This window comes from Schistocerca cancellata, chromosome 4 (assembly GCF_023864275.1).
Source record: "Schistocerca cancellata isolate TAMUIC-IGC-003103 chromosome 4, iqSchCanc2.1, whole genome shotgun sequence".
NCBI lineage: Eukaryota > Metazoa > Arthropoda > Insecta > Orthoptera > Acrididae > Schistocerca > Schistocerca cancellata.
The window spans coordinates 516,787,603-516,814,308 of record NC_064629.1 but is presented as its reverse complement, the minus strand read 5'-3'; the positions used below and the strand labels follow the sequence as shown (position 1 = coordinate 516,814,308).

At 38.8% G+C, this 26,706-nt stretch overlaps 1 protein-coding gene across 1 annotated transcript in view; it reads left to right on the top strand.

Annotated features, from left to right (window-relative positions):
- The window catches only part of LOC126185150 (signal recognition particle 54 kDa protein), a 57,972-nt gene that overhangs the window by 14,363 nt on the left and 16,903 nt on the right, over window positions 1-26,706 (top strand). The window contains exons 2-3 of the mRNA XM_049927995.1: window positions 15,621-15,797; window positions 16,526-16,755. Coding sequence (XP_049783952.1) covers window positions 15,621-15,797; window positions 16,526-16,755 — 407 coding nt within the window. The remainder of the gene's footprint in view (window positions 1-15,620; window positions 15,798-16,525; window positions 16,756-26,706) is intronic.

Sequence of the window (26,706 nt, the reverse complement as noted above, 5' to 3'; positions counted from 1 at the left end):
TTGGCTGATTTAATTTTATGTTTTAGTCGTTAGAGTGGGTCTCATCATTTGATCTTAGTTTTTGCGTGTGCCCTTTGTCCCTCTGTCCCTTCCACCCTACTGCTTTTAGGGTGGAGACTTTCATGTGTTGCAGAGTGGCTGGCTTCTCCTTTTTATTCTCATGGTCTGCCAGCCATAGTCATCTGTCCCCCTTTGTCCATTTCCACATTTGTTGCCCTTCATCGTTCTTGTGATTTTTCCTTTCATTCCATTTTGTGTGTTCAGTCTCATTTGTTTTATTCTCACGCTTGTGGCATTGTTTTCTTCGGGACAAGGGACTGGTGACCTCGTAGTTTGGTCCCTTCCCCTCTCTTGTAAACCAACCAACCAACCAATCAAATGCACTGCCTTATTTGGCTGCTTCCTGGGCCACTCACATGTTGCTAAGGTTGCTTTGAGTATGTTGTAGAAGTTTTGCTGGGAAGCCCTTACACATTCTCCATACAGTCCTGATCTCTTCTTATGCAATTTACATATTTTTAGAGCCCTGAAGAAAAATGTTTACGTAGGACGAATAGGTGAACGCCTAGGTAGAATCATAGTTCTTTAGGCAACCAAAACTTCTTTCCATGAAGGCATTGACCATCTTATCTCACATTGAGATAAATGTATGACATTTACAGCAGTTGCTTTTGAAATAATAAACAGTTTACTTACTTTTTTCCATCCGTCTCATTTTCATTTCACTGCCCCTTGTATTTTAGTAATTTTTTTCATCTCATTGAGCAGATTGTTATATAATTTTGTTCCCTGTTAGAAAATGCAATTTTGATTTTTCCCCCCTTGGTAAATGCTAGTTCAAACTAGCTTTTGTTAAATGTTTGTTTATAGAACTATTGCTGAAGTACTTACAATGTTTTCCCTCTCACACACAACATATTGATAAATGCACTCACTTGATGCATTAAGAATACCCAGTTTTTTAAACTGTTCTTTACAGTAAGCCTGACTCCTACTTTTGGTTACTAATCTTGTGGCCCTTATCTGAAGTTAGAGAACTTCGTCCATGTTTTGCACCTTTGATCCCCAGAAAAGAATCCCATGGCTAAGAATTGAGGGCTTGGGGCACACCTATGTGTATGTGTTAATAAAAATTTATGCTCTACAGTACTGCTGTTTCCGTGAACATTTGTTGGAAAATATGTACCAGTTTGTAAGATTCAAGTAAATCCATCAACATTCTCTTCTCTGGGGAATCAGTCAGAAAGTTTATTTTGAAATCCTGATCCAAAATCAACCTAGTGTCTCTCTTAAGAAGCAAGCTTAGCATAGCATCTAGTCTGGTGAGGAAAACCATGTAGTGTGAACTGGGGGCTCTGTAGAGGCCTACAATGAATTTTTCCCCCCCCCCCCCTTGAAAATTCAGACTCCTCTGCACAACCTTCAAAAATTTGGTATTTAAAATATTTCGACATGTCAGCTCTTTTGAATGAAACATTTTACTTAGCACAAATAGCCACTCCTTCTTTCTGCAATGAACTCCTTGTATAGAAATTGAGTAAGATGTACGCATCAAAGGAAGCCTTAATAATTTTTTCACTGTGTAGATAGTGATGTGAGGTACTGATAATGTCAGTGTCAAGACCTGATAGCAGTTCACCTATTGCAACTTTACTTTAATTTCCCTGATATTTTGAGGAAACAAGCATACTGCACTTTCTGATCTGCATTCCTCATTGATTGCAACAACTTCCAGCATTAAAGTGGCCATTATCAGTCATGGATACCCCCTACCTGCCTCTATTCTAAAAAAAAAAAAAAAATTGAGCTTGTCTCCCATGTCTACCTTTGGAGCAGGGAGATCTCATTCTGCTGGTTACTATAGTATGCAGGAATTCTGGGAAATCAAGCAATAAATGGAACCATTAAGGGTGTCTACATTAATAAAACAATGTCAGAATGTGTCATCCCCTTAGTTGCTCTCACATTTATTGTTAAAACACAGAACCATGTGTGAGTGTGAAGAAAATTGGCTGATGTTAACAGTCCACTGAAGCCAACTTCTATGAAATTTCTCCATCCTGCTGCTTAACTGAGATGCTGCTTCTAAATGCACATCTCAGTAGGATGCAAGCATACAATTCGAACTCTTATTTTAGCAGAAATGAAATAAATGTTGTATGCATTTTAATATTTTGTGTTTTGTCAGATATTTTCCTTCCTAGTTTGGTGGGTAGGAAATTTTAGCGTGTTCTCAAGGTAATAAGCTTGTCCATTAATTTTGTAATTTATCATCCAGCCACATTCCATAAAATGTTTTAACCCTTATTCAGATGGCTATTCGTATTTTAAAACATATACTTTGTTAGAGTTTATGCAACTCATAGCACCTGTGTAAACGGAAGAGACCATGGAAGTGTGTGTGGTTTTTGGTATTAGGCGGGTGTTCAGAATTAAAGCAACAAACTGCTATTTCCCCATCCTGCGTCTAATTCGTAATATAATCATATAAATTGTCAACAGGTGTCATTACAACCGTGTTCTGCATGGAAGGTGGCATTCCAATCAACAGACAACCATGACAGCAATGACAGTCAGGGCACGTATTAAGCGGGGTAGTGTTTGCAGAGTAGTCCCACCCACAGTTGCTGTGCAAAGTCACAGACGGTGCAGTATGGCACAGAGAATACTCCTACAGTCCCTCTGCTGTGGAGGGCCATCCGAAGAGTGGAAGCAGGAGAGTCGCAAACTTAATGCGAGTCATTCTGTTGTTTCTCGGATGAAGCAACAGTTTATAGAGACCAAAACTGTATCCCAGAGACCAGGACAGGGCCAACATCATGTGACATCAGAAAGAGCGGACCATTATTGGTCTGTAGGGGCACGACAGTACCACCTTAATACTGCACTGCAACTGGCATCTGACCTTGCAGCATCCTGTGGACATATTGTATTGGAGCAAATGGTCTACAGAAGGCTTCAGCAGAGTGGCCTTTATTGTTGGAGACCTGCTGTCTGTTTACATATGGTGTGTCTTCACTGAAGGGAACATCTAAAGTGAAGACGTCAACGTGCCACCTGGATGGTCAAATGGTGGGTCGATGTTGTTTAGACAGATGTCCTGATGTGGTCTGGAGAGCGATTCAGCGATTCTTGGCGGATTCGCATCTGGAGGGGGGGGCGGGGGCACGTGGAACTCGATTTTGGGATCCAAACATTGCAGATAGAGACCGATATCGAGGAGGATTCCTAATTGTGTGGGCAGGGTTGACCACTCAAACACCTCTTCATGGAATTGTATGGGTGAATCAGCAAGATTTAACTGCTGTCAGGTACCATGAGGAGGTCTTTGGGATCTCATGCATGGTTGTTGTGAGAAGTGCTGCAAAGGGATGTTGAACATTATGGGAGCAGGGGTATTGGCTTAACTGATTATATCATGAAGAAGGTACAACTAAAGAGGAGAATGGGGGTTGGGGGAGGGGGGTGGGAATCACTTCAACCTCAAGGTGAGTTGTGTGCCATGAGGTGGATATCTCTTAAGTCAGAACAGTTGTTAGCAGACAAACTCTGGGTCATTGGTTGCATCACAGCTGTATCAGGCTTACTCATTCTACAGGTCTCTGTAAAGTAGGAAGTGGGGGGTAAAAAAACCCTCAGCAGAGAATGAGGAACATTGGTTAGTGCTAATACACAACCAATTATGATAACAAGTAAAAACTATTCTAAAAAGCAGTTATTATTAATTGTAGCAAGATATGGCAATGTCTCAGACTATATTTTTTGAAACAGTAATGTCTGAAAGGGCCATTGGCTTCGCCAAAAAGAAAAATGTAGAATAAGTATTCAACATTCTTAGTTTGTACTAGGGTATTGTAGCATGCAAACATCTGATGCACATCCCAGTATCAGATATGAAGGAGTAGTGCCTAGCAGAAAGTGTTTCAAATATATTCAATGTCAGGAAGAGAGAAAATGGAGTGTCACAAAGAAGTTGGTTTTCTTCTTTTCTTTTACACGCAGACATTATTTTAAATTGGTATTTAAAGGTAAGGTCCTGTATTCCAATTCCCATGCGTAACTATAATTCTCAAGAGTTTGGAGATTATTTTGTTACGTGTCGAGACAAAGCAAGATGCGAAAAATGTGTACCAGATCTGGTAAGCATTTGACGTGAAGCTGTATTATGATTGCTGAAGAAATCATATATTTTATTGTGAACCAAGAAAGTGAATACCACCCTAGTCTTTTGTATGTCATTTGCCTGAGCCTCCAAGAAAAATATAAAGTTGCATGGAGTCACAAGGACACATGATGGTACTGCATTGTGTACCCTGTGCACTTCCAAAGTAATATCCACTTCCAACATGATTAAAGCAGATGCCACCAGTGAATGGAAAGGCAGTTCCAAGAATAAAAATATACAGTTTCGCGAAGAGCCTTTATAAAATGCAAATAATGAATAACCATTGTTAACTACACCCCATTCTCCAAGAAAAGAAAAGAGAGCAGGGAATGCAAAACTTGCATTAAGAAGACAAATCCTTAAAATGTCAAAAGTTAAATCTCGTACACCAGGTGGAGATGGCTGTGAAATAGCGCTCGACACACATATCAAGAATAATAATGTCCTATGGCATCTCCTTTCGTCTTCATCATCACTCGGGTAGAAAGATAAGATCAAACTTGCCACTGAAATACCTCTCTAATTCAGTGGAATATGAAGGTATCCAAGCCTCTTGTGGAAGAATTGAAGGTTCTTGCACTTGCTTGTGTCCTACAGGAGATACATTTTAAAGACATTGACATACCTGTGCTGAAGAACTACAATCTACATAAAAGGCACGAACTTGTTAAAGACAGAGCCAAATGTCTGTCTACAGTTGGCTGTGTTTTCAAATGTTTACTACTCCTTACTGATCCAGCTTACTGGTTTCTTACTGTTTTCAACAGAATCTACACCTACACGCATACTCTGGAAGCCACAGTATGGTGCATGGCGGAGTGTACCCTGTACCACTACTAGTCATTTCCTTTCCTACACCTCTCGCAAATAGGGTGAGGGAAAAACAACTGTCTGTATGCCTGCATATGAGCCCTAATTTCTCATATCGTATCTTCATGGTCCGTACGCTAAATGTTTGTTGGCGGCAGTAGAATCAGTCTGCAGTCAGCTTCAAATTCCGTGTCTTTAAATTTTCTCAATAGTGTTCCGTGAATAGATCATGCCTTTCCTCAGGGATTGCTTTTGAGTTCCCAGAATATCTCCGTAATACTTGGGTGTTGTTTGAACCTTCTCCTTTACAGATAAACTACACTTTCCCAAAATTCTCCAAATAAACCGAAGTTGACCATCCGCCTTCTCTGCCACAATCCTCACATGTTCGTTTCATTGTATATCCCTTTGCATTGTTACACTCAGATACTTAAACGATGTGACATGTGTGAAGCAGGACACTACTAATGCTGTATTCGAACAGTTTACGGATTTGTTCTTCCCACTCATCTGCATTAACATACTTTTTTCTACATTTAGAGTTAACTGCCATTCATCACAGCAATTAGAAATTTTGTCTAAGTCATCTTGTCTCCTCCTACAGCCACTCAATGACAGTACCTTCCCTTACACCACAGCATCATCAACAAACAACTTCAAATTGCTGCTCACACTGTCTGCCAGATAATTTATATAAATAGAAAATAACAGTGGTGCTATCACACTTCCCTGGGACTTTCCTGATGATACCCATGTCACTGATGAACACTCACCATCAAGATCAATCCATTACTTAAGAAGTCTCTGAGCCACTCACATAGATGGGAACCTATTCCATATGCTCGTACCTTTGTTAACAGTCTACAGTGGGGCACCATGTCAGATGCTTTTTAGAAATCTAGAAATATGGAATCTGCCCATTGCTCTTCATCCATAGTTCACTGTATGTCATGTGAGAGAAGGGCAAGCTGAGTTTTGTACAAGAAATGCTTTCTAAAACGGTACTGATTCATGGACAGAATCTTTTTGGTCTCCAGGAAATCTATTTTCTTCGAATTTGGAATATGTTCAAAAATTCTGCAACAAACCAATGTTAAGGATATTAGTTTGTAATCTTGCGGATCCGTTCTTTTATCCTTCTTGTATACAGGAGTCACCGATGGTTTTTTCCAGTTACGTGGGACTTCGCACTGGACGAAAGATTCATGATAAGCGCAAGATAAGTACGGAGCCAATGCCATAGAGTACTCTTTGTAAAACTGAATTGGGATTCTGTCCAGACCTGGAGACTTAAGTTTCCAAATCTTTCAGTTGTTTCTCTATGACATGGATGCTCTATTACTATGTCGTCCACACGGGAGTCTGTGCAGTTGTCAAATGATAGTATATTTGTATGATTCTCCTGTGTTAATTATTTCTTAAACGTTAGGTTTAAAACATTTTCTGCTGAAAAAATGGTTTGTTCTTTGTACCTGCCACATGCCGCTGTAGACCTAGAGGCTCGTAGAGACTGTTGTAGACAATTCCCTAACCCAATCAACATTCTCAAAGAATTCAATGTACATAATTTGATATGGGGCTCTATGAACATCTCAAGTGGTCGAATTATAGAGGACCTCATCCAAACTAAAGAAATTTGTTATGGGTGAAGGTTGCAAAGTAGTTAGCACACTGAGTTCGTGTAGGTAGGTAGGTAGGTAGGTAGGTAGGTAGGTAGGTAGGTAATGTTTACTAGACACAATTCTCATATTTTTGTTTGTATCAGAAAGTAAATCGATTTTGTGACATTTTGTAAGTTCCTAACCAGGAGCAAATTATTTAGTCTCACCTATGTACTTTGGTAATTTGGTTTTTTAATCTCTACATGTTAATCTAATTCATTAGACACAGTCCTTTCGTTTTTGGAAGTTTGTACAGTAGAGTTCCACACTGCATGTTGGTAGTTCATTGTTTGTCCGTGTAGTGTAGTTTTCCATGGTCTTTAGTATGGATAGGGACTGTGATTGCTGTGTGCAGATGTGAGCCCCGTCAGTAACACTTTGCTCTCAGCTCCAGGCTGTGTGTTGCCTTTGGTTACACAGCTTGAGGCTGCAGTAGATGGGCATTGCTGTTGTGCGATGGCAGTGGGGATTCAACAGACATCCAGCATGACCCACGAGTCCAACGATTGGTCTGCACCAGTGGCCAACCCAGTTACTGCTTGCATTGAGGTTGACTCCTCACCCGTGGTCGAGTGGGAGGTTGCCTAGAGGCGTGGCAAGCAGCGAAAGACTTCCCAGGGGGTCGAACCTAAGGCCTCCCCAGTCAGTCTGACCAACAGGCTCCAGATGCTATCTGTGGCTAGATGCAGTCACTTCTCCTGTTTCAGAGGAAACTTCTCAGCCAGCAAGATCCGGGCAGTCACAGACGGTGGGATTATTGGTAGCTGTGAGCTCCAGTGTTAGATATGTTATGGAGCCCCTTAGGGATATGGCTGGTAAGGAGGGGTAGAAAGGCAGTGTGCACTCCATGTGCATACACCACCCGTGGAGTCATTCCAGATATGGAAAGAGTGTTCCGGGTGAAGAACACGGGGTGCAGCCAACTGCAGGTGGTGGCTCACTTTGGCACCAATGATGTGTGTGACTTTGGATTGGAAGAGATTCTCCCTGGTTTTTGAGCAGCTATCAGAAGTGATAAAGGTTGCCAGTCTTGTTTGCAAGATGAAAGCAGAGCTCCCCATTTGCAGTGTAGTCAACAGGGCCGATTGCGGACCTCTTGTACAGAACACAATGTAAGATCTGAATCAGAGGCTCTGGCGACTCTGCGACCATGTAGGTTGCAGATTCCTCGACTTGCACCATAGGGTGGTGGGGTTTTGGGTTCCACTAAATAGGGCAGGAGTCCATTACATGCAGGAGGCAACTACATGTGTAGTGGGGACTGTGTGGCATGGACTCGGCAGTTGTTTAGGTTAGAGGGTCTTGGGGAAACAAAAAAAAATGGCTTCAGTCTCAAAGAGTGCAGTTTGAACCTAGGAATAACATTTATCTAGGATCAGTTGGTATAACAGTAGTAAATTGTCGTAGCTGTGTTGGGAGAGGACCAGAGCTCCAAGCACTAAGAGAAAGCATCATTATAGGCACTGACAGTTGGCTAAAGCTGGAGGTAAGTTCAGTCAAAATTTTTGCAAAAGACCTAATGATGCCAAAAAACAGTAGGCTAAACACACTTGACTCCTGTGGTTTAGTTGGGTTAGAGGTCATTCTTGGCAACTGGAATAAAATAATATTTGGATCCTTTTACCGAGCTCCCAACTCAGGTGATAAAACACACTTTACCTCGTAGCAACAAATAATCCTGAGCTAATAATGAGCATCAAAATGTATACAGGGATTAGTGAACACAGGGTTGTTGTAGTGATACTGAATACCATAACACCCAAATCCTCCAAAAATAAACAAAAAATATATCTATTCAAAAAAGGAGGTAAAAATTCACTTGACAACTTCCTGAGAGACAATCTCCACTCCTTCCATATTAACCATGTAAATATGGACCAAATCGGCTTGAATTCAAAGAAACAGTATTGACAACAATTGAGAGATTTATACCAAATATATTAACAAATGACAGAGCTGATCCCCATGGTACACAAAACAGGTCAGAACACAGTTGAAAAAACAACCAAAAAAGCATGCCAAATTTAAACAACCATAAAATCCCCAAGATTGGCCATCTTTTATATAATCTCGAAATGTAGCATGAACTTCAATCTGAGGTGCTTATAATAGTTTCTACAATGAAACCTTGTCTCAAAATGTGGCAGAAAAGTCGGACAAATTCTGCTCGCATGTAAAGTATGCCAGTGCCAAGAGACAGTCAATGCCTTCTCTGCATGACAGCAATGGAAATACTATCAATGACAGTGCTCCTAAACCAGAGTTACTAAACACAGCTTTCTGAAATTCCTTCATCAAAGAAGATGAAGTAACTATTCTGGAATTCAAATCAAGAACAGCTTCCAACATGAATAACTTAGAAGTAGATGTCCTTGGAGTAGTGAAGCAACTTAAATAACTTAATAGAAGCAAGTCTTCTGGTCCAGACAGTATAGCAATTAGGTTCCTCTCAGAGTATGCTGATACAACAGTTCCATACTTCTAAGAATCAGATACAGCCGCTCGCTCAACGAAAGATCCGTACCCAAAAACATGAAAGTTGCGCAGGTCACACCAGTATTCAAGAAAGGCAATGGTTAATCCACTAACTTACAGGCCCATATCATTAATGTCGATATGCAGCAGGATTTTGGAACATATATTGCATTCAAATATTATGTATTACCTCAAAGAGAATGGTATATTGACACACAGTCAACACAGATTTAGAAAACATTGTTCTTGTGAAACACAACTAGCTCTTTACTCACACGAAGTGCTGAGTGCTATTGACAAGGGATTTCAAATTGATTCTGTATTTCTAGATTTCCGGAAGGCTTTTGACACCATCCCTCACATGCAGCTTGTAATCAAATTGCATGCTTATGGAATATTGGCAGTTACGTGACTGGATTCATGATTTCCTGTCAGAGAGGTCACAGTTCATAGTAATTGACAGAAAGTCATCAAGTAAAACAGAAATGATTTCTGGTGTTCCCCAGCATAGTGTTGTAGATCCTCTGCTGTTCCTTACTTATATAAATGACTTAGGAGACAATCTGAGCAGCAGTCTTAGGTTGTTTGCAGATGGACTGTCATTTACCATCTAGTAAAGTTATGAGAGGATCAAAACAAATTGCAAAATTATTTAGAAAACATATCTGTATGATGCAAAAATTGGCAATTGACCCTAAATAATGAAAAGTGTGATGTGATTCACAAGAGTGCTTGAAAGGAAGCTGTTAAACTTCGGTTACATGATAAATCAATCATATATGAAGGCTGTAAATTCAAGTAAATAACTCGGAATTACAATTATGAACTACTTAAATTGGAAAGTACACATAGAAATTGTTGTGAGGGAAGGTGAACCAAAGACTGGGTTTTACTGGCAGAACATTTAGAAGATCAACAGATCTACTAAAGAGACTGCCTACCCTACACTTGCCCGTCATCTTTTGGAGTACTGCTTCATGGTGTGGGATCTTCGCCAGATAGGGTTGACTGAGTACATTGGGAAAGTTCAAAGAAGGACAGCATATTTTGTGTTATCGAGAAATAGGGGAGAGAGTGTCATGGACATGGTACAGGATTTGGGGTGGACATCATTAAAACAAAAGTTTTTCTCTTTGCAGAGGAACCTTCTCACAAAATTTCAATCACCAACTTTCTCCTCTGAATGTGAAAATATTTTGTTGATGCTGACATACATAGGAAGAAATGATCATAATAATAAAATAATGGAAATCAGCAATCGGACAGAAAAATATAGGTGTTTATTTTTTCTGTGCACTGTTTGAGAGTGGAATAATTAGAATTATTTTGAAGATGGTTTGATGAATGCTCTTCCAGGCACTTAAGTATGATTAGCAGAGAATCCCTGTAGATGTATACTATGTGATCAAAAGTATCCAGACACCTGGCTGAAAATAACTTAAAAGTTCGTGGCGCCCTCCATCAGTAATGCTGGAATTCAGTATGGTGTTGACCCACACTTAGCCTTGATGACAGCTTCCATTCTTGCAGTCATATATTCAATCAGGTGCTGGAAGGTTTCTTGGGGAATGGCAGCCTATTCTTCAGGGAGAGGTGCACTGAGGAGAGTTACCAATGTCGGTCAGTGAGGCGTGGCACAAAGTCAGTGTTCCAAAACATCCCAAATGTGTTCTATAGGATTCAGGTCAGGACTCTGTGCAGGCTAGTCCATTACAAGTGTAATTGCGACCAGGACCGTCGCGGGGTAGCACTGGCGAAAGGCGCAGCGGGACCCGCGGAGAGGCCCGCGAACATCAACACAGCGGAAAAGGATGGACACGACCAATGTAGGAGAGAACGAATACGACAAGACCGAACAACAGAGTCACAAGGAAACAAACTCGTACACGAACCAGGAAGAAAGCAGTCTAGCGCAAGCGAGGTGCAAATCGACGTAAGCGAGATAAGTCTGACTTGATGTGCGAGTGGCCGGCGCTCTCGGGGGCGTCGCTATTGGCCGCTGGGACCACGTGTTCCACTGGTGGCGCCCCCACACTAAAAGCGGGCCAGGAGGCGCGCGCCACCACAGCTTACGGTGCAGTGACCTCTATGGGTCTTCGACGTCCATGACGTCTGGCGCGGATTCAAATTCCACGGCGCGCGGTACCAGAACAGGGATGTTATTATTGTGTACCACTCTGCCACAGGCAGTGCATTGTGAACAGGTGCTCAATCATGTTGAAAGGTGCAGTCGCCATCCCCGAATTGCTCTTCAACAGTGGGAAGCAAGAAGGTGCTTAAAACATCAATGTAGGCCTGTGCTGTGCTCTTGCCGTGCAAAACAACAAGGGGTGGAAGCCCCCTCCATGAAAAACATGACCGTACCATAACACCACTACCTCTGAATTTTACTATTGGCACTACACATGCTGGCAGATGACATTCACCGGGCATTTGCCATACTCACATCATGCCATTGAGTTGCCACATTGTGTACCGTGATTCGTCAATCCGCACAATGTTTTTTCACTGTTCAATCATCCAAAGTTTATGCTCCTTACACCAAGCAAGGTGACGTTTGGCATTTACCAGCACGATGTGTGGCTTATGAGCAGCTGCTCGATCATGAAAACCAAGTTTTCTCACCTGCCGCCTAAATATAATAGTATTTGCAGTGGATCCTGATGCAGTTCGGAATTCCAGTGTGATGGTCTGAATAGATGTCTGCCTATTACACATTACGATCCTCTTCAACTGTCGGTGGTCTCTGTCAGTCAACAGACGAGGTCGACCTGTATGCTTTTGTGCTTCGCGTATCCCTTCGTGTTTCTGCTTGACTATCGCTTTGGAAACAGTGGACCTAGGGATGTTTAGGAGTGTGGAAATCTCATGTACAGACATATGACACAAGTGACATCCAATCATCTGACCACCTTCGATGTCCACGAGTTCTGCGGAGTGCCCCATTCTGCTCTCTCATGATGTCTAATGACTACTGAGGTCACTGATATGGAGTATCTGGCAGTAGGTGGCAACACAATGCACCTAATATGAAAAACGTATGTTTTTGGGAGTGTCGGATACTTTTGATCATATTGTGTATGTATGCTAGGATGGTTCCTTTGAAAAGGCCAAGGCGAATTTCCTTTCCCATCCTTATCCTTTCCAACTTGTGCTCTTGTCTCTTATGCCTATCGTCAACAGTATGTTAAAACTTGTTCCTTTCTTCCATAAGGAAATGCGTCTTTTGTGCAGTGGGCAAGGGACACACCTCAGCATTGCAACTGAGTTGATCTCAGCCATGGGCCCCTCCTCTTCCTTTTTCTTACTTGCATTCAAGTGACTACTTCCTTATGTTTACTTGCCTGCTTCAAAGGAGGTCATGAAGACACACACATTTCAGTGTGAAATGGATGCTGTTCGTCCAGCTGTCTGTATCAAAGTGATCCTCTAAGTCACTAAACCATTCATCAAAAAATCATTGAATCAGATTTGAAGATAGACTACCTTCTGACGTTAGGGGCAAGCAGATTGCTCTGCAGAGGTCCAGATGCAAACAGAGGACATTGCAGTATTTCAAATAACAAGAGCAAAATCAAGTACAGCAACTATAGAAAGCTGGAGATCATGATAGAAGTTAATAACATCAATCATTTGTTCCACACCAGCTACCACTGTATTGTAGTCTGTGAGATCTCTGGTAAAGGTAAATAAACATTGGTTGTTGCTGTGGCGAAATGAGGAAAACCTACCAGAAATCGTACAGCTGTCACTTATCTATAAGGAATGTGAAATGCCTTCTAACATTGGCTAATGTTACAGTGCCAGGCCTAGAAACTAGAATGATGTATTGCAAAATCAACCTATAAAATCTGCAGGTATCTGTCTTGGACTTTTTAATTTTATTTGGCCTGAAAGAAATTACTTCAGCTTGTGACAGGAAGCCAGTAAAATATCTCTACTAAAACGGGAAAAGGTTTCTATATCCTCTAGTATTGTAATGATTCTGTTGTTACCAGCTACATATGAAAGATTTTGGAACATGTGATGAACTGTCACCTAACTTGTATTCTTGAACCTGTGTAACTCATCAGCCACTTCCGGACTGGTTTCAGTGAGTACTATTCAGTGCTGAACAGAGGCTGTGTGATACAGGAATTTTTCCTACAGATGTTGCATCGTGTAGCCATTGTTTGCAACAGTGAAGAACTTACGATACAACATGAACATTTAACAGTTAGAGGGAGCTTTGCCAGTGAGGTTAGCATGGATGACTTTCTGCATATTTAGAATTCTTACCACTTGAATACTGTAGAGTTAAAGCGGATAATGAGAATTACATCTGCCAAATAAGTATTAAAAGTTCAAGTACTGTGATGTACAGTGTAGTGTCTAAAATAAAGAGACACAATAAACCAACCAATGTATTACTGTGTGAGAACATAAAAACATTTAATTCGAAGAATGGAGACAAGGGAGTAACTGTCCAAAATCTTAAATGTGTGAGAAAGCGCTCTTGAGAGGGGAAAAACAAATTAGTAAATGCTGAACAACAGCCAACTGGAGGGAATATTTTTATGAACTAATTAACTGTTTAAATCCACAAGTTACTTTCAGTACGCCAATGGCCAAAACTGATATTTGAGGCAGGAACATCACCAAATGGATGATGAATGGCAACATGAAAATGTTTTAAAATTATCTGCCTGATAATGATCAGACACCAGCAATTATTAGAAAAAAGTTGGAATATACATGCACTCTTTAATCCATAGGCTTCACAAGTATGATATGTGAAATTTGGAGTTGGCTTGTGGAAATGAAACCTATTTAGAAAAGTAAAGGGTTGACAGCAAAAACTAGAAGGACCAATTTCTTAGCATAACTTACAAACCTCCTTCCCCATTTGCCCCTCAATATCTGCTTTATCTTCTTGAAACCATACATTCCACTGCTGACAACAAAATTGTACCTTCAGCAACATTGGGTGTATAACAAAACTGTGCATTTCTTTTCCAATGTTTTTTTTGTGTGTGTGTGGGGGGGGGGGGGGGGGAGGAGGTTGGGCATGGCAACATATGGTTGTAGTTTGTATAGAGACATGAATGTATTTAACTGGCCAACAAAGTTTGCTAAGATGACTCAGTTGGACGCAAAGAGCTTACGAGTTGTAATCAAATTTTGAGGATCAACACTGTAAATTCTGTAATGAAGTAGGGTTTATGAGATGTGGAGACAGTGGTTGGTTGTGGTTCTCCAACTGGATTGCACATATAAATGTCTCATATATGCAGGTAACATAGTACTGCTAAGAAAGAAGGGTATATATTTTGTAAAATAATGTAATTCACAGTTCAAACATGCATGAAAGATTGAGTTAGTGACTAACCAAGATAAAATAAAATACCTAACATTTTTCATAAAAATAAACTCAGTTAAAGTCTTAGAAATGGATAACTGCACAAGTGCCAATAATGGTGGGCAGTTGAAATATCTTGGCAACTGGATTAGTAACTCAAGTGAATGAATGGATTTAAATGGAAATGTTGTTGCAAGATCAAGATGCTTTTTCACTTTTAATACTTCAAGTTTAAAGCTCTGTCAGTTACCACCAGGATAAAATATTGTATGTAATTGGCATGTGCCGGGGGCTGTGGCCAAGCAGTTCTAAGTGCTTCAGTCCAGAACTGCGCTGCTGCTACGGTTGCAGGTTTCAATTCTGCCTCGGGCATGGATGTGTGTGACATCCTTAGGTTAGTTAGGTTTAAGTAGTTCTAAGTCTAGGGGACTGATGACCTCAGATGTTAAGTCACATAGTTCTTAGAGCCATTTGAACCATTTTTTTGTAATTGGCAAGTGTTCAGTACCAAAAGTACTTTGGACAGTTACCAAGTGTTGTTGTGGTCTTCAGTCCCGAGACTGGTTTGATGCAGCTCTCCATGCTACTCTATCCTGTGCAAGCTTCTTCATCTCCCAGTACCTACTGCAACCTACATCCTTCTGAATCTGCTTAGTGTATTCATCTCTTGGTCTCCCTCTACGATTTTTACCCTCCACGCTGCCCTCCAATACTAAATTGGTGATCCCTTGATGCCTCAGAACATGTCCTACCAACCGATCCCTTCTTCTGGTCAAGTTGTGCCACAAACTTCTCTTCTCCCCAATCCTATTCAATACTTCCTCATTAGTTATGTGATCTACCCATCTAATCTTCAGCATTCTTCTGTAGCACCACATTTCGAAAGCTTCTATTCTCTTCTTGTCCAAACTATTTACTGTCCATGTTTCACTTCCATACATGGCTACACTCCATACAAATACTTTCAGAAATGACTTCCTGACACTTAAATCTATACTCGATGTTAACAAATTTATCTTCTTCAGAAACGCTTTCCTTGCCATAGTTACCAAGTATGAAAAGGAAAAACAGTAACTACTCGTGGAATGTCAGTCAGCAGAATAGCTTAGTAAGTTGTTAATATTACCAAGATTGTGCAGAAATGATGTGCTTTCATTACTTATTGTTTCAGGTCCTCAATGCTATGCTAAAAGAGATATGTGCTGCTCTCCTAGAAGCTGATGTGAATATAAGATTGGTAAAGAAACTTCGTGAGAATGTACGCTCGGTTATAGATTTTGATGAAATGGCAGGTGGTTTAAATAAGAGGAGAATGATACAGAGTGCTGTCTTCAAGGAGCTCGTTAAGGTTGGTTTTAAATCCCAGTGCATTACTGCGTCACACAGAGAGTGAGAATGGTACTTAACAAGGATAATCACATAATTTACCATGCAGGCTATTGTTATGTAAGAAATCTTTCATAATGTTCACATGGTGACATAAAATTAAATGTTTCATTAACTTAAGAGTCCCAGTCAAGTTAAAGAAGTAAACTATTATCATTTTGTGACAGAACATTATATTTTATTTATTTATAGTAATTATGTTCAATATTATTTAGTTTCCTTGCAGAAGAAAATGGATTGTAAAATCAAAGTACTCTTTCTGTGTGGTGACTTATGCAGATGAATTTGCATTGAAATACCCAGTATTTTAAAAAGCTGTTAGTCAGCTGATACCAGAAGAGATTTCATCAGTGAAATTTGTTGAGGTAGCCACCATTGCCATATGTCAAAATTTTTAGTAGTGTTCATTTTTAAAAAGTGCAGTTTTTAGAATAAATCACATACAAAATCTTGTTCTCTGTTTCCATATTCAACAGCACTTTTTAAATCTAAGTTCAGTTTTTCATTGTAATTTGACTGAAGCAGTATAACTGTCAGTGAATCCTCAGGTCCAACCGTATGTTGGTTTAGATTCTTCTATTGAAAATGATTCACAAATTTTGTGTAATTAGGCCAGGTTTTCTTTGAAGTTTGTATTCATTGTAATTACCTATTGGATTATATTACTGTCATGCTATTTGCTGTTTTCAGTTAGTCGATCCAGGTGTGAAAGCACACCAGCCTGTGAAAGGAAAACCAAATATTATAATGTTTGTTGGGCTTCAAGGTTCTGGAAAGACAACAACTTGTACAAAACTTGCTTACCACTATTTGAAGAAGAATTGGAAGGCATGCTTGGTTTGCGCAGACACATTCCGTGCAGGTGCTTATGACCAACTCAAGCAGAATGCTACAAAAGCAAGAATTCCATTTTATGGGAGGTAATATGTAAAAACAGGTCTAAAAAGTTGATCTGCATGTAATTATCTTTATTAATATTTTCTTCTGTTTAATCAAATTTTGTTGCTTTCATTGAGAACTAACAAATAAAGAAGTATTGGGTGGATGTATGAGAACCATGATGGACCAAAAAATCATCACCTGTTACCTCTTGTTTTAAATGGCTCTTCTTTGTCAGAAGGTGGTATTTGTGAAAATAGATTGTTCACATAAGCTTTTATATCAGTCACTGAACTAGTAACATTCATAACATTAGTGATGGATTTTCCAACTGGATAGATTATTTTTTGTTTTTAACTTATCAAAATGGGTGTTTTTACGATTGAGGAACTGCCAACCAAACATTATTTCATTAGTGAAACTGTCACATTTTAAAGAAATGCCTTAAAGTGAAAAGAAAAAGAACTGTCATTTACAACCCCCCCTCCACACACACACATACAAAAAGTCTGAAACATGTGGTTTCTAAATCTCAGAACAGAAAGACACTGGAGCTTCCACTTTTTAATACAAGGTATCCATAAAGTACTGCTGTCATTTAAAAAAATCATAACTTGGAAACTATTTAAGATAGAAAATCAGGGTTTGTTGTAAAAAAAATTAGCAGCTCTCATAGTTTTCTACTGCTGTGCCAGAATATCAGTGTGTGCCCCCACTCGCTCAAGGTGATATTAGAGGTCTGCACTAGTACGAGTCAGCATTGCATCATCAATAGTTCTGATTGCAACATTTTATTTATTTTATTTAGACGTCAAGTTCCATAGGACCAAATTGAGGAGCAAATCTCCAAGGTAATATAATGTGTCAGTATATGAAATTACAACATAAAAGTAATAACAGATAAAAATAAAATGTTTATGAACCCAAAAAAAGTTAGTCCATAAGTTCAAGTCAATGCAGTCAACAATACAACAAGAATCAGCTTAATTTTCAAGGAACTCCTTGACAGAATAGGAGGAGTGACCTGTGAGGAAACACTGCAGTTTTCATTTGAAAGCGCGTGGATTACTGCTAAGATTTTTGAATTTGAGTGGTAGCTTATTGAAAATGGATGCAGCACTATACTGCACGCCTTTCTGCAGGTTTGATTTCTGCTGAGTATTAACGGAGTGAAAGCTGCTTATTCTTGGGAATAAGGTAATACTGTTAGCAAGAAATGACAGTAAAGAATGTATATATTGAGAAGCCAATGTCAAAATACCCAGGCTTGTGAACAGGGGTCGAACGACCCGTTTCTCAGCCAAAAATATCCTTTTAGAATGGGAAGAGTTACCCCAAAACATAATACCATACGACATAAGCGAATGAAAATAAGCAAAGTAGACTAATTTTTTGTTGCACAGTCACTCACTTCAGATACTGTTCGAATAGTGAAAATGGCAGCATTAAGCCTTTGAACAAGATCCTGAATGTGGGCTTTCCATGACAGTTTACTATCTATCTGAACACCTAGAAATTTGAACTGTTCAGTTTCACTAGGCCTAATCATATGTCCATTCTGTGAAATTAAAATGTCAGGTTTTGTTGAATTGTTGTCATAAACTGTAAAAACTGAGCCTTACTGTGATTTAGCATTAACTTATTTTCTACAAGCCATGAACTTATGTCATGAACTGGTCTATTTGAAACAGAGCCAGTGTTGCACACAACATCCTTTACTACCAAGCTAGTGTCATCAGCAAACAGAAATATTTTAGAGCTACCCATAATACTAGAGGGCATATCATTTATATAAATAAGGAACAGGAGTGGCCCCAACACTGATCCCTGGGGCACCTCCACTTAAACGTACCCCACTCAGACCCCACATCAAAGCCATTCTCAACACTGTGAATAATGACATTTTGCTGTCTGTTGCTAAAGTAAGAGGTGAATCAATTGTGAGCTACTCCCCGTATTCTGTAATGGTCCAATTTCTAGAGCAATATTTTGTGATCAACACAACAAATGCCTTAGTTAAATCAAAAAATATGCCTAGCATTCAAAACCTGTTGTTTAACCCATCCAGAACCTCACAGAGAAAAGAGAATATAGCATTTTCAGTTGTTAAACGAATTCTAAAGCTGAACTGTACATGTGACAGCAAATTGTGTGATATAAAATGATCATTTGTCCTTACATACACAGCCTTTTCAATAACTTTAGCAAACACGGATGGCATAGAAATAGGTCTAAAATTGTCTACGTTATCTCTTTCTCCCTTTTTATAAAGCAGCTTTACTACTGAATACTTTAATCATTCAGGAAACTGACCATTCTTAAAGGAAAAATTACAAATATGGCTAAATACAGCGCTAACATGTGCAGCACAGTACTAGAATGTTCTGCTAGGCACTTCATCATAACCATGAGAGTCCGTAGTCTTCAGTGATTTAATTATTGACCCAATTTCCCCCTTGTCTGTACCACAGAGGAGTATTTAAGACATCAGTCTTGGAAAGAAATTTGCCGAGAGAATTATATGATTCCCTGTAGAAACTGAAGTTTTATTTAAGTCATCGGCAATGCTCAGAAAATGATTGATGTATCTGATTTATCAGTAACAGAAATATTTTTACTATGAACTGACTGTATCGTCAACCTTGTGCTGCTAACCAGACACTTCCTTCACAACTGACAATATGGTTTTAATTTAATCCTGCTAATTAGCTATTCTATTTGCATACCACATACTCTTTGCCTTCCTAATAACATTTTTAAGCACCTTACAATACTGTTTGTAATGGACTACTGTAGCTCAATTGTGACTACTTCTAACATTTTAATATAATTCCCTCTTTGTTCTACATGATATCCTTACCCCACTACTCAGCCACCTGGGCTGCATATTACTGCTAGTACCCCGTTTAGAATGTTATAATGGAAAGCAACTCTGAAAGAGCATGAGAAATGTATTAAGGAAAGCATTACATTTATCATCTATGTTATCGGCACTATAAACATCCTGCCACTCTTGTTCCTTGACAAGGTTTAAAAAACTCTCTATTGCTGTTGGATTAACTTTCCTACACAGTTTGTAATTATATGTTCCATTTGTTTGAGTACAATAGTGTTTTAGTGGTAAAATTTGTTCATCATGGTCTGAAAGGCCATGCACTCTTTTACTAACAGAATGCCCATCTAGTGATGAGGAATGAATAAACCTATTGTCTATGGTTGTGCTACTGTTTCCCTGCACCCTAGTTGGAAAAAAAACAGTCTGCATCAGTTCATATGAATTTAGGAGATCTACCAATATCCTTTTTCTTGCTCCATCATATACAAAATTTATATTGAAGTCACCACATATAACTAATTTCTGGTACTTCCTACAACGTGAGAAGAACCCTTTCTACCTTGATCAGAAATGCTCTGAAGTAAGTGTTAGGGGACCTATAAACAGCATCAATTAGAAGTTTAGTTTCACTAAATTCAACTGCCCGTGCACAACATTCAAATATCTATTCAGTGCAGTGCCGTGATACATCTATGGACTCAAATGGAATACTGTTTATTACGTACGTAGCGACTCCCTCACGAGGGACTGGTGTTGTGCACATGTGATCCTTGATGTAACCCCACCAAACCAAGTCTAATGGTGTGACATCTGGAGAATGTAAGGGTGTAGGGGCCATACAATGAGATCATAATGACCCATCCCTCTCCCAGGAAATATGTTATGTGGGGCATCCCACTCATTCAAATTCCGATGTTGTGGTACCCCATGTTGTTGAAATTCGATTTAAGGATATCTCTACGAAGAAAGATGGGCCTACCACCCTATTGCGCATTAGGCCATGCCAAATATTAAGCTTTGTGCTGTCCACGGGGTCCCGGGTTCGATTCCCGGCGGGGTCAGGGATTTTCACCTGCCTCGAGATGACTGGGTGTTTGTGTTGTCCTCATCATTTCATCATCATCCAGGAAAGTGGCGAAATTGGACTGAGCAAAGGTTGGGAAATTGTACGGGCGCTGATAACCACGCAGTTGAGCGCCCCACAAACCAAACATCATCATCATCATCATCATCATCATCATCATCATCATCATCATCATCATCATCTTTGTGCTGTCACAGATGTGTTCATGCATGTTGTGTGGGTTGTTGGAGTCCAAAATCCCAATGTTGTGGTGACTCACATGTCCAGAAATGTGGAACATTGCTTCATCTGAAAACAGGCACTTTGTCAGGTAATTTTTGTGAGCATCTATAGAGGCCACCATGGAAAACGCAAATGCCTACTGCAGATGGAGATCATTTGGCAACAATGCATGGACCATTTGTACTTTGTATGTAAAATGGTGTAATTGGTTACGTAACACGTGATGAGCAGTTGATCTTCTTTGCTGAAATTTGTGTGTTGCACAATGAACTGACTTGTGCTGGCTGAATTGAAATACAAATTGTACTCTGTCAACATGTGCTTGAGACAAAGGGCAGTTTCCACTTTGACACTGCTCATCTCTTTCAAATTTTTATTTTTGCTTGCGCTGCCCTCTGGTACTGGCATTGATAATTCTGCAGTACCGTTGTCACATACATGGATTCTGTGTGTCAGATGACACAGTGCACCTTCTTGTGGTTTGTCACCATTTTCATGCACACTCATAAGTCAGATCTGCAACAAAGGGCAAACAAGAAAAAGTTTGAAAGCTCCTAAAGATTTTACAACAAACATTTGTTCTCTATCTCTGATAGTTTCCAAGTTATGATTTTTTTGAAATGGTAGTGGGACTTAATCAATCCCATATATTTGTTTACAACAGAATGAGTGAAGATGGCCACTGTATAGTGGAGGTCTTCAGCAGTAGGTAGGCACACATACTAGGTCAAGAACATAGTAGTCCACCTTACCACCCTACAGTATTCCATCTTCCTTCAGATAGCAGCTGCTTGTCCTGTAAAAGTCTCTTCCTCTCTTCTTAGCTACTTCAGCCAATGTCCATCTAAACCTGCTTTATAATCAGGCCTCAGCCTCCCTCTATACTTTTTACCTTCCACACTTTCTTCCATTACCAAATTAACTATTCTTTAATGTCTCAAGATGCATCATATCAGCTTTTCTTTGTCAAGTAGTCCCATACATCTCTTTTCTCCTCATTTTGTTTCAGTACCTCTTCATTGTTTATCCTAATAACTCATCTTATCTTCAGCATTTTTCTACATCATCACATTTCAAAAGCTTCTATACTCTTTGTGTCAGCATTTTTTATAATCTGTGTGTCACTTCCACATGACACAACTCCAGGCAAATACTTTCTGAAAGTTTCTTGCTATTACCAGTCTACATTTTGTACCTGCTTTATTTCTGCCATTGTCATTTACTTTGCTGCCTAAAAAGAAAAACTCGTCTATTGCCTTTAGTTTCTCATTTCCTAACCAAGTATTTTAATTTACTACATTCCCTCATCCCTCTTTTACTTTAGTTGATGTTCATCTCATAAGTTCTTTTCAAAAAACATTCTATTCTTTTCAACTGATCCTTCAAATCCTTTGCCATTTATGGCAGGATTACAGTGTTGTTGACAAACCCCAAAATTTTTATTTCTTTTCCTTTTTAAAATTTCTCCTTGGTTTCCTTACTGCTTGCTCAGTGTACAGATACAGTGATATCAGGGGTAGGCTACTACCCTGCCTTACTCTCTTCTCAATTACTACTTCCCTTTCATGTCTTTCAACTCTTAACAACAGTTTGATTTCCACATAAATTGTAGATAATATTTCACCCCTTGTATTTTATCCCCACTACCTTCAAAATTTTAAAGAATGTACTTAAATCAACATCATGAAAAGCTTTCTCTAAATATACAAGTGCAATACATGTGGATCTGCCTTTCTTCATTCTACATTTAAAGAAAAGCTGTAGGATCAATATTGCCTCATGTGTTCCCATACTCCCCTTCACCCAAGTTTCTCCTCCCCAAGGTCAGTGTCTGTAAATCATTCCATTCATCTGTTGGTAATACATGCCATTATTTTGCAGCCATGACTTATTAACTGATTGTTCTGTAATGTTCACACATGGAAGCACCTGGCTTCTGTGGTACGGGTATTACTACATCCTTCTTGAAGTCTGATGATATTCCCTGTGTCTTGTATAACCTGCCTGCCTGGTGGAGCTATTGTGTCATGGTTGGTTCTCTCAAGGATATTAATAATTTTAAGGGTATATCATCTGCTCCAGGTGCTTTGTTTCAATATACATAAAAGTCATATTTATTTTTTTCTCATATAGGTAGTTAAAAAACTTTCTAGCTAAATGTGAAAAAGCACTGTATTAACTTTGATTACTGCCATCTATCTACCTGCTGTGCACTACATTTGTGACATAAATATGATCATAAAACCACATTTCCTTGTAAAAACCCTTGTTCTTTGATAGTTGCTTTTTATGCCATGGAAACTTATTGCGATTCTCAGATAAAACGTGTGACACATATTGCTTCTGTTCATCATTTTTTGAAAATTATTTACTGTAGCCCCCCTTAAGCTAGATGCCTCTTTTATGTGGATCATTTACAACTTTCAGATTAATAACTGAAAATCTTTATTTTCCTGCCACTGTGAAGGACCTGTTTTACATAATTGTCACCCAAATCAAATTTGGTAATAAATACTACTGCTTTATTTGAAGCAAACTGTTAAATACCATTATTAAAATTTTCTGAGAGCTGATTGATGTCTACTTCAATTCTTCTAATATTTGCCTCTAAAGCAGTGCATATACCATTTCCATTTTTAACGCAGAAGATTAATGAAGATTAAAAGTGGCCAAAATGACAGAACAGGTGGGAGGTACCACAAAAGATTTTTCAGTTTTAATAATGCCATGTGTGAAATATAGTGGATCAACAAATGTGATTGTTACTTGGTTTTGGAAAAGGTACTGAAATCCAAATACACATAAATTGCTTTAACTTTTGAAGAGATGAGAATCATACTTCAATGTACACAGTTGTGAAAATATACAAATTGCATTATCTTCTTGTGGCCATAATTAATATTTATGACAGAACATACATATATTCTAATTATAAATGCATTTTGCCATCCACCCTGCATGATGGATGGCATCGGAGCATAGGTAAATACTCTACAAGATTCTGATTTGACAAGACACATACCATCGAACTCTAAACCTTCCAAATAATACTCTGTTCTCACATTGTATCTCAAAGTAAAATGAGGATTCAAGACATATCAACTTGATCCCAGTGTTCTGTGACTTTCAGTACTGAATTGCGGTTTGGAATTTGTTAATGTTATTTGCTGACCTAATGTTTTGAATTGTTTTCAAAACTGATCTAGTCGGACCTGTGTTTCCACACCTCATCATTTCCACAAAAACTCTCCTAAGAATGATTTAATATATTTATGCCTGCAAGGTAGATACAAAAGGTCTTTAAAAAAATTCAGTTAAAGCACTTGCACCACTAGAAGTGCTTGTATTTGGTAGTTTTATCAGAAACTAATTCTTTAACATAGGACTAAAAACCTGATTCAACATGTTTTGTAGACAACTTTTGTCTGCTCCTTTCCATAGTAAGTTAAGCAAGCAATATATGCATGAAAGTACCAACATTGAAAGAGAAGTGGTTTATAAGTGTTCTATAAGTTATAATATAAGTACATATATGCTGAATTGTAGAGGTTCCGATTTGTTTCACTCTTGCTCTTGTCTTTTAAAGCTGTCCCTGCTTATTCAGAAATGCTTTTTCTCAAATGATTGGTAATCAGTCCCATACATTAATCTTGGCCCATCCTTCGGCCATTGAGTTATCAAAAATGGAGTATCCTTTTCATTATTGATGATGTACAAACTATTAACATTTGCTATTTCCTCAAGTTTTTTTAAAAACCCTGTTTCTTTTCACTTGTGAACCTCCAACTATGATTTTTTTTCTGCTTGTCTCCATTGATAATACAGAGCTTCTAATTTTGGTATTTAGTTTCATAGTGTCATTGTTGAAATTAATGCTTTTTCCCAATTAATCATCACATCCCGTATAGCTGGGACAGCACTTTGATGCTCAGTTAATTTGTACATGACAAATTATAAATGAAAACCATTCACATTTATTTGATATTGGCAGTTTATTTCATCAGAGTAATATCCTAGCAAATAAATTATGTACTATAAATGAACTATAGACGAATACATTGTACACTCTCCTCGGAGGTGAAAGACTGCTGGATTGGTCTAGGCTCGACCATCAAAAGGGGCAGCTCAGCACACTTACCAATGAGAATGCAATCAACTAGGAAAATTAAGTAAACAATCTGTCTATATTAGGTAATAATCAGAAGCAATATTGTGCAGAGGTTGATTTTTTGTGTGTTTACCAATTTTGAATGCCAAAATTTCACACTGCTCATTTTTACATAAAGTAGGAACAAACTAGGGGTGTAGCCCAAAAGAGTGCTAAATAAGAGCCACCATAAAGATGCTGACTATAACTGCTCTTAACATGCAACTCATAAAATATTCATTTATTCTCTTCCTTAAAAGGCTGTAGATATCAGTGATGATTTTTGTTTGACATGCTATCTGTCAGATGGCTATACTGAAGCCCTTTTTGTGCCAAATAGAAATAATTGTGGGAATTGCTGGGTTTGGGCCTAAACTTGGGATACAAAATTTATGGTAAAATAGTAACAAGGATATGAAATGTTGTAACATATACCATGATATTTAATTACCAGCAAGGCTTTTTAACTGGAAGGTCATGTATGGGCTGTGTATTTAGTATGACACAATTATTTGAAAGACACAGATATATCCATAATCTTACACATTTGTAGGCTTCGTAGATTATGTTACAGCTTTTGACAAAGTGGTCAGACACAAATTGTGGTAGAGGAAGGAGCTTCAGCCCATCTACTAACTGTTTTTTAAAACTGCTATTTAGGGTAAATGGTGGTGGGGGTGGGGGGGAAGCACATAACTGTGAGTAAAGGAGTCTGTATTATTTAACTTTTGTATGGACATCATCATTCACAACTGGAAAAAAGTTTTGCTCTGAAATATGATAAAGAGCTACCAAAGACAAACTGTTTGCAGATGATGTAGGTACCATAAAAGATTCAGAAAATGATTTACAAAAGACAGTCCACAAACTGTATTTAATCTAAAAATTATATAACTTTGAATTATCTTTAAAAAACTTATATACAAGCATCTACAAGGAAATGTTTGGCAAAAGAAAAGCTCTTGATATGAGTCCAATATGTTGAAAAGGCAAGGTTTTTAAATACATTGTGTACAGTGTGTTTCAAAAATACTTTTACAATATCTGGGGAGAGGTTGCTTACACCAAAACAAGGAAAAAAGCTATAAACATATGTCTGAAAATACTTTGTTTTCAAGTTATTAAAGAAAGTTAAAATTATAGGTGGTAGGAGCGCATAAGCATATAAACTCATAATAAATGCTCAAAATGTCCTCCTCTTGCTTGTAAACATGCATGCACTCATCAAATCATGGACTGTTGCACCATTTCAAATATTCTCTGATTGTTTTGAATGGTATTGCAGGCTTCCTTGATGCATCAGTGAGGAGTTTCTGCATCCCGGTGATCTATTGCGTAGACAGAACATGTGGGTCCTGGTACTGGTCATCCTCTACGTATCCATATGTCATGGTAGACACTAGCCAGTGCATCTCAAACAATGAGACTGAAATGTGCTGGAACTCCATCATGCATAAATCACATGTTTGTTCTTGTGTGCAGGGGAACATCTTCTAGTAAGTCTTGGAGGATGTTCTGAGCAAAGTTCCTATAGGCAGCACTTATAGGACATGATGGGAGAATGTATGATCCTCTCAGTCACCTATAATTCCAGCCCACATATTAATCGTAAACTGATGCTGATGTCTAGCCTGTACTGTAGCATGAGGATTGGTGTTGGACAATATGTGTTGGGTATGGAAAATGTTTTTCCATCTTTTCCA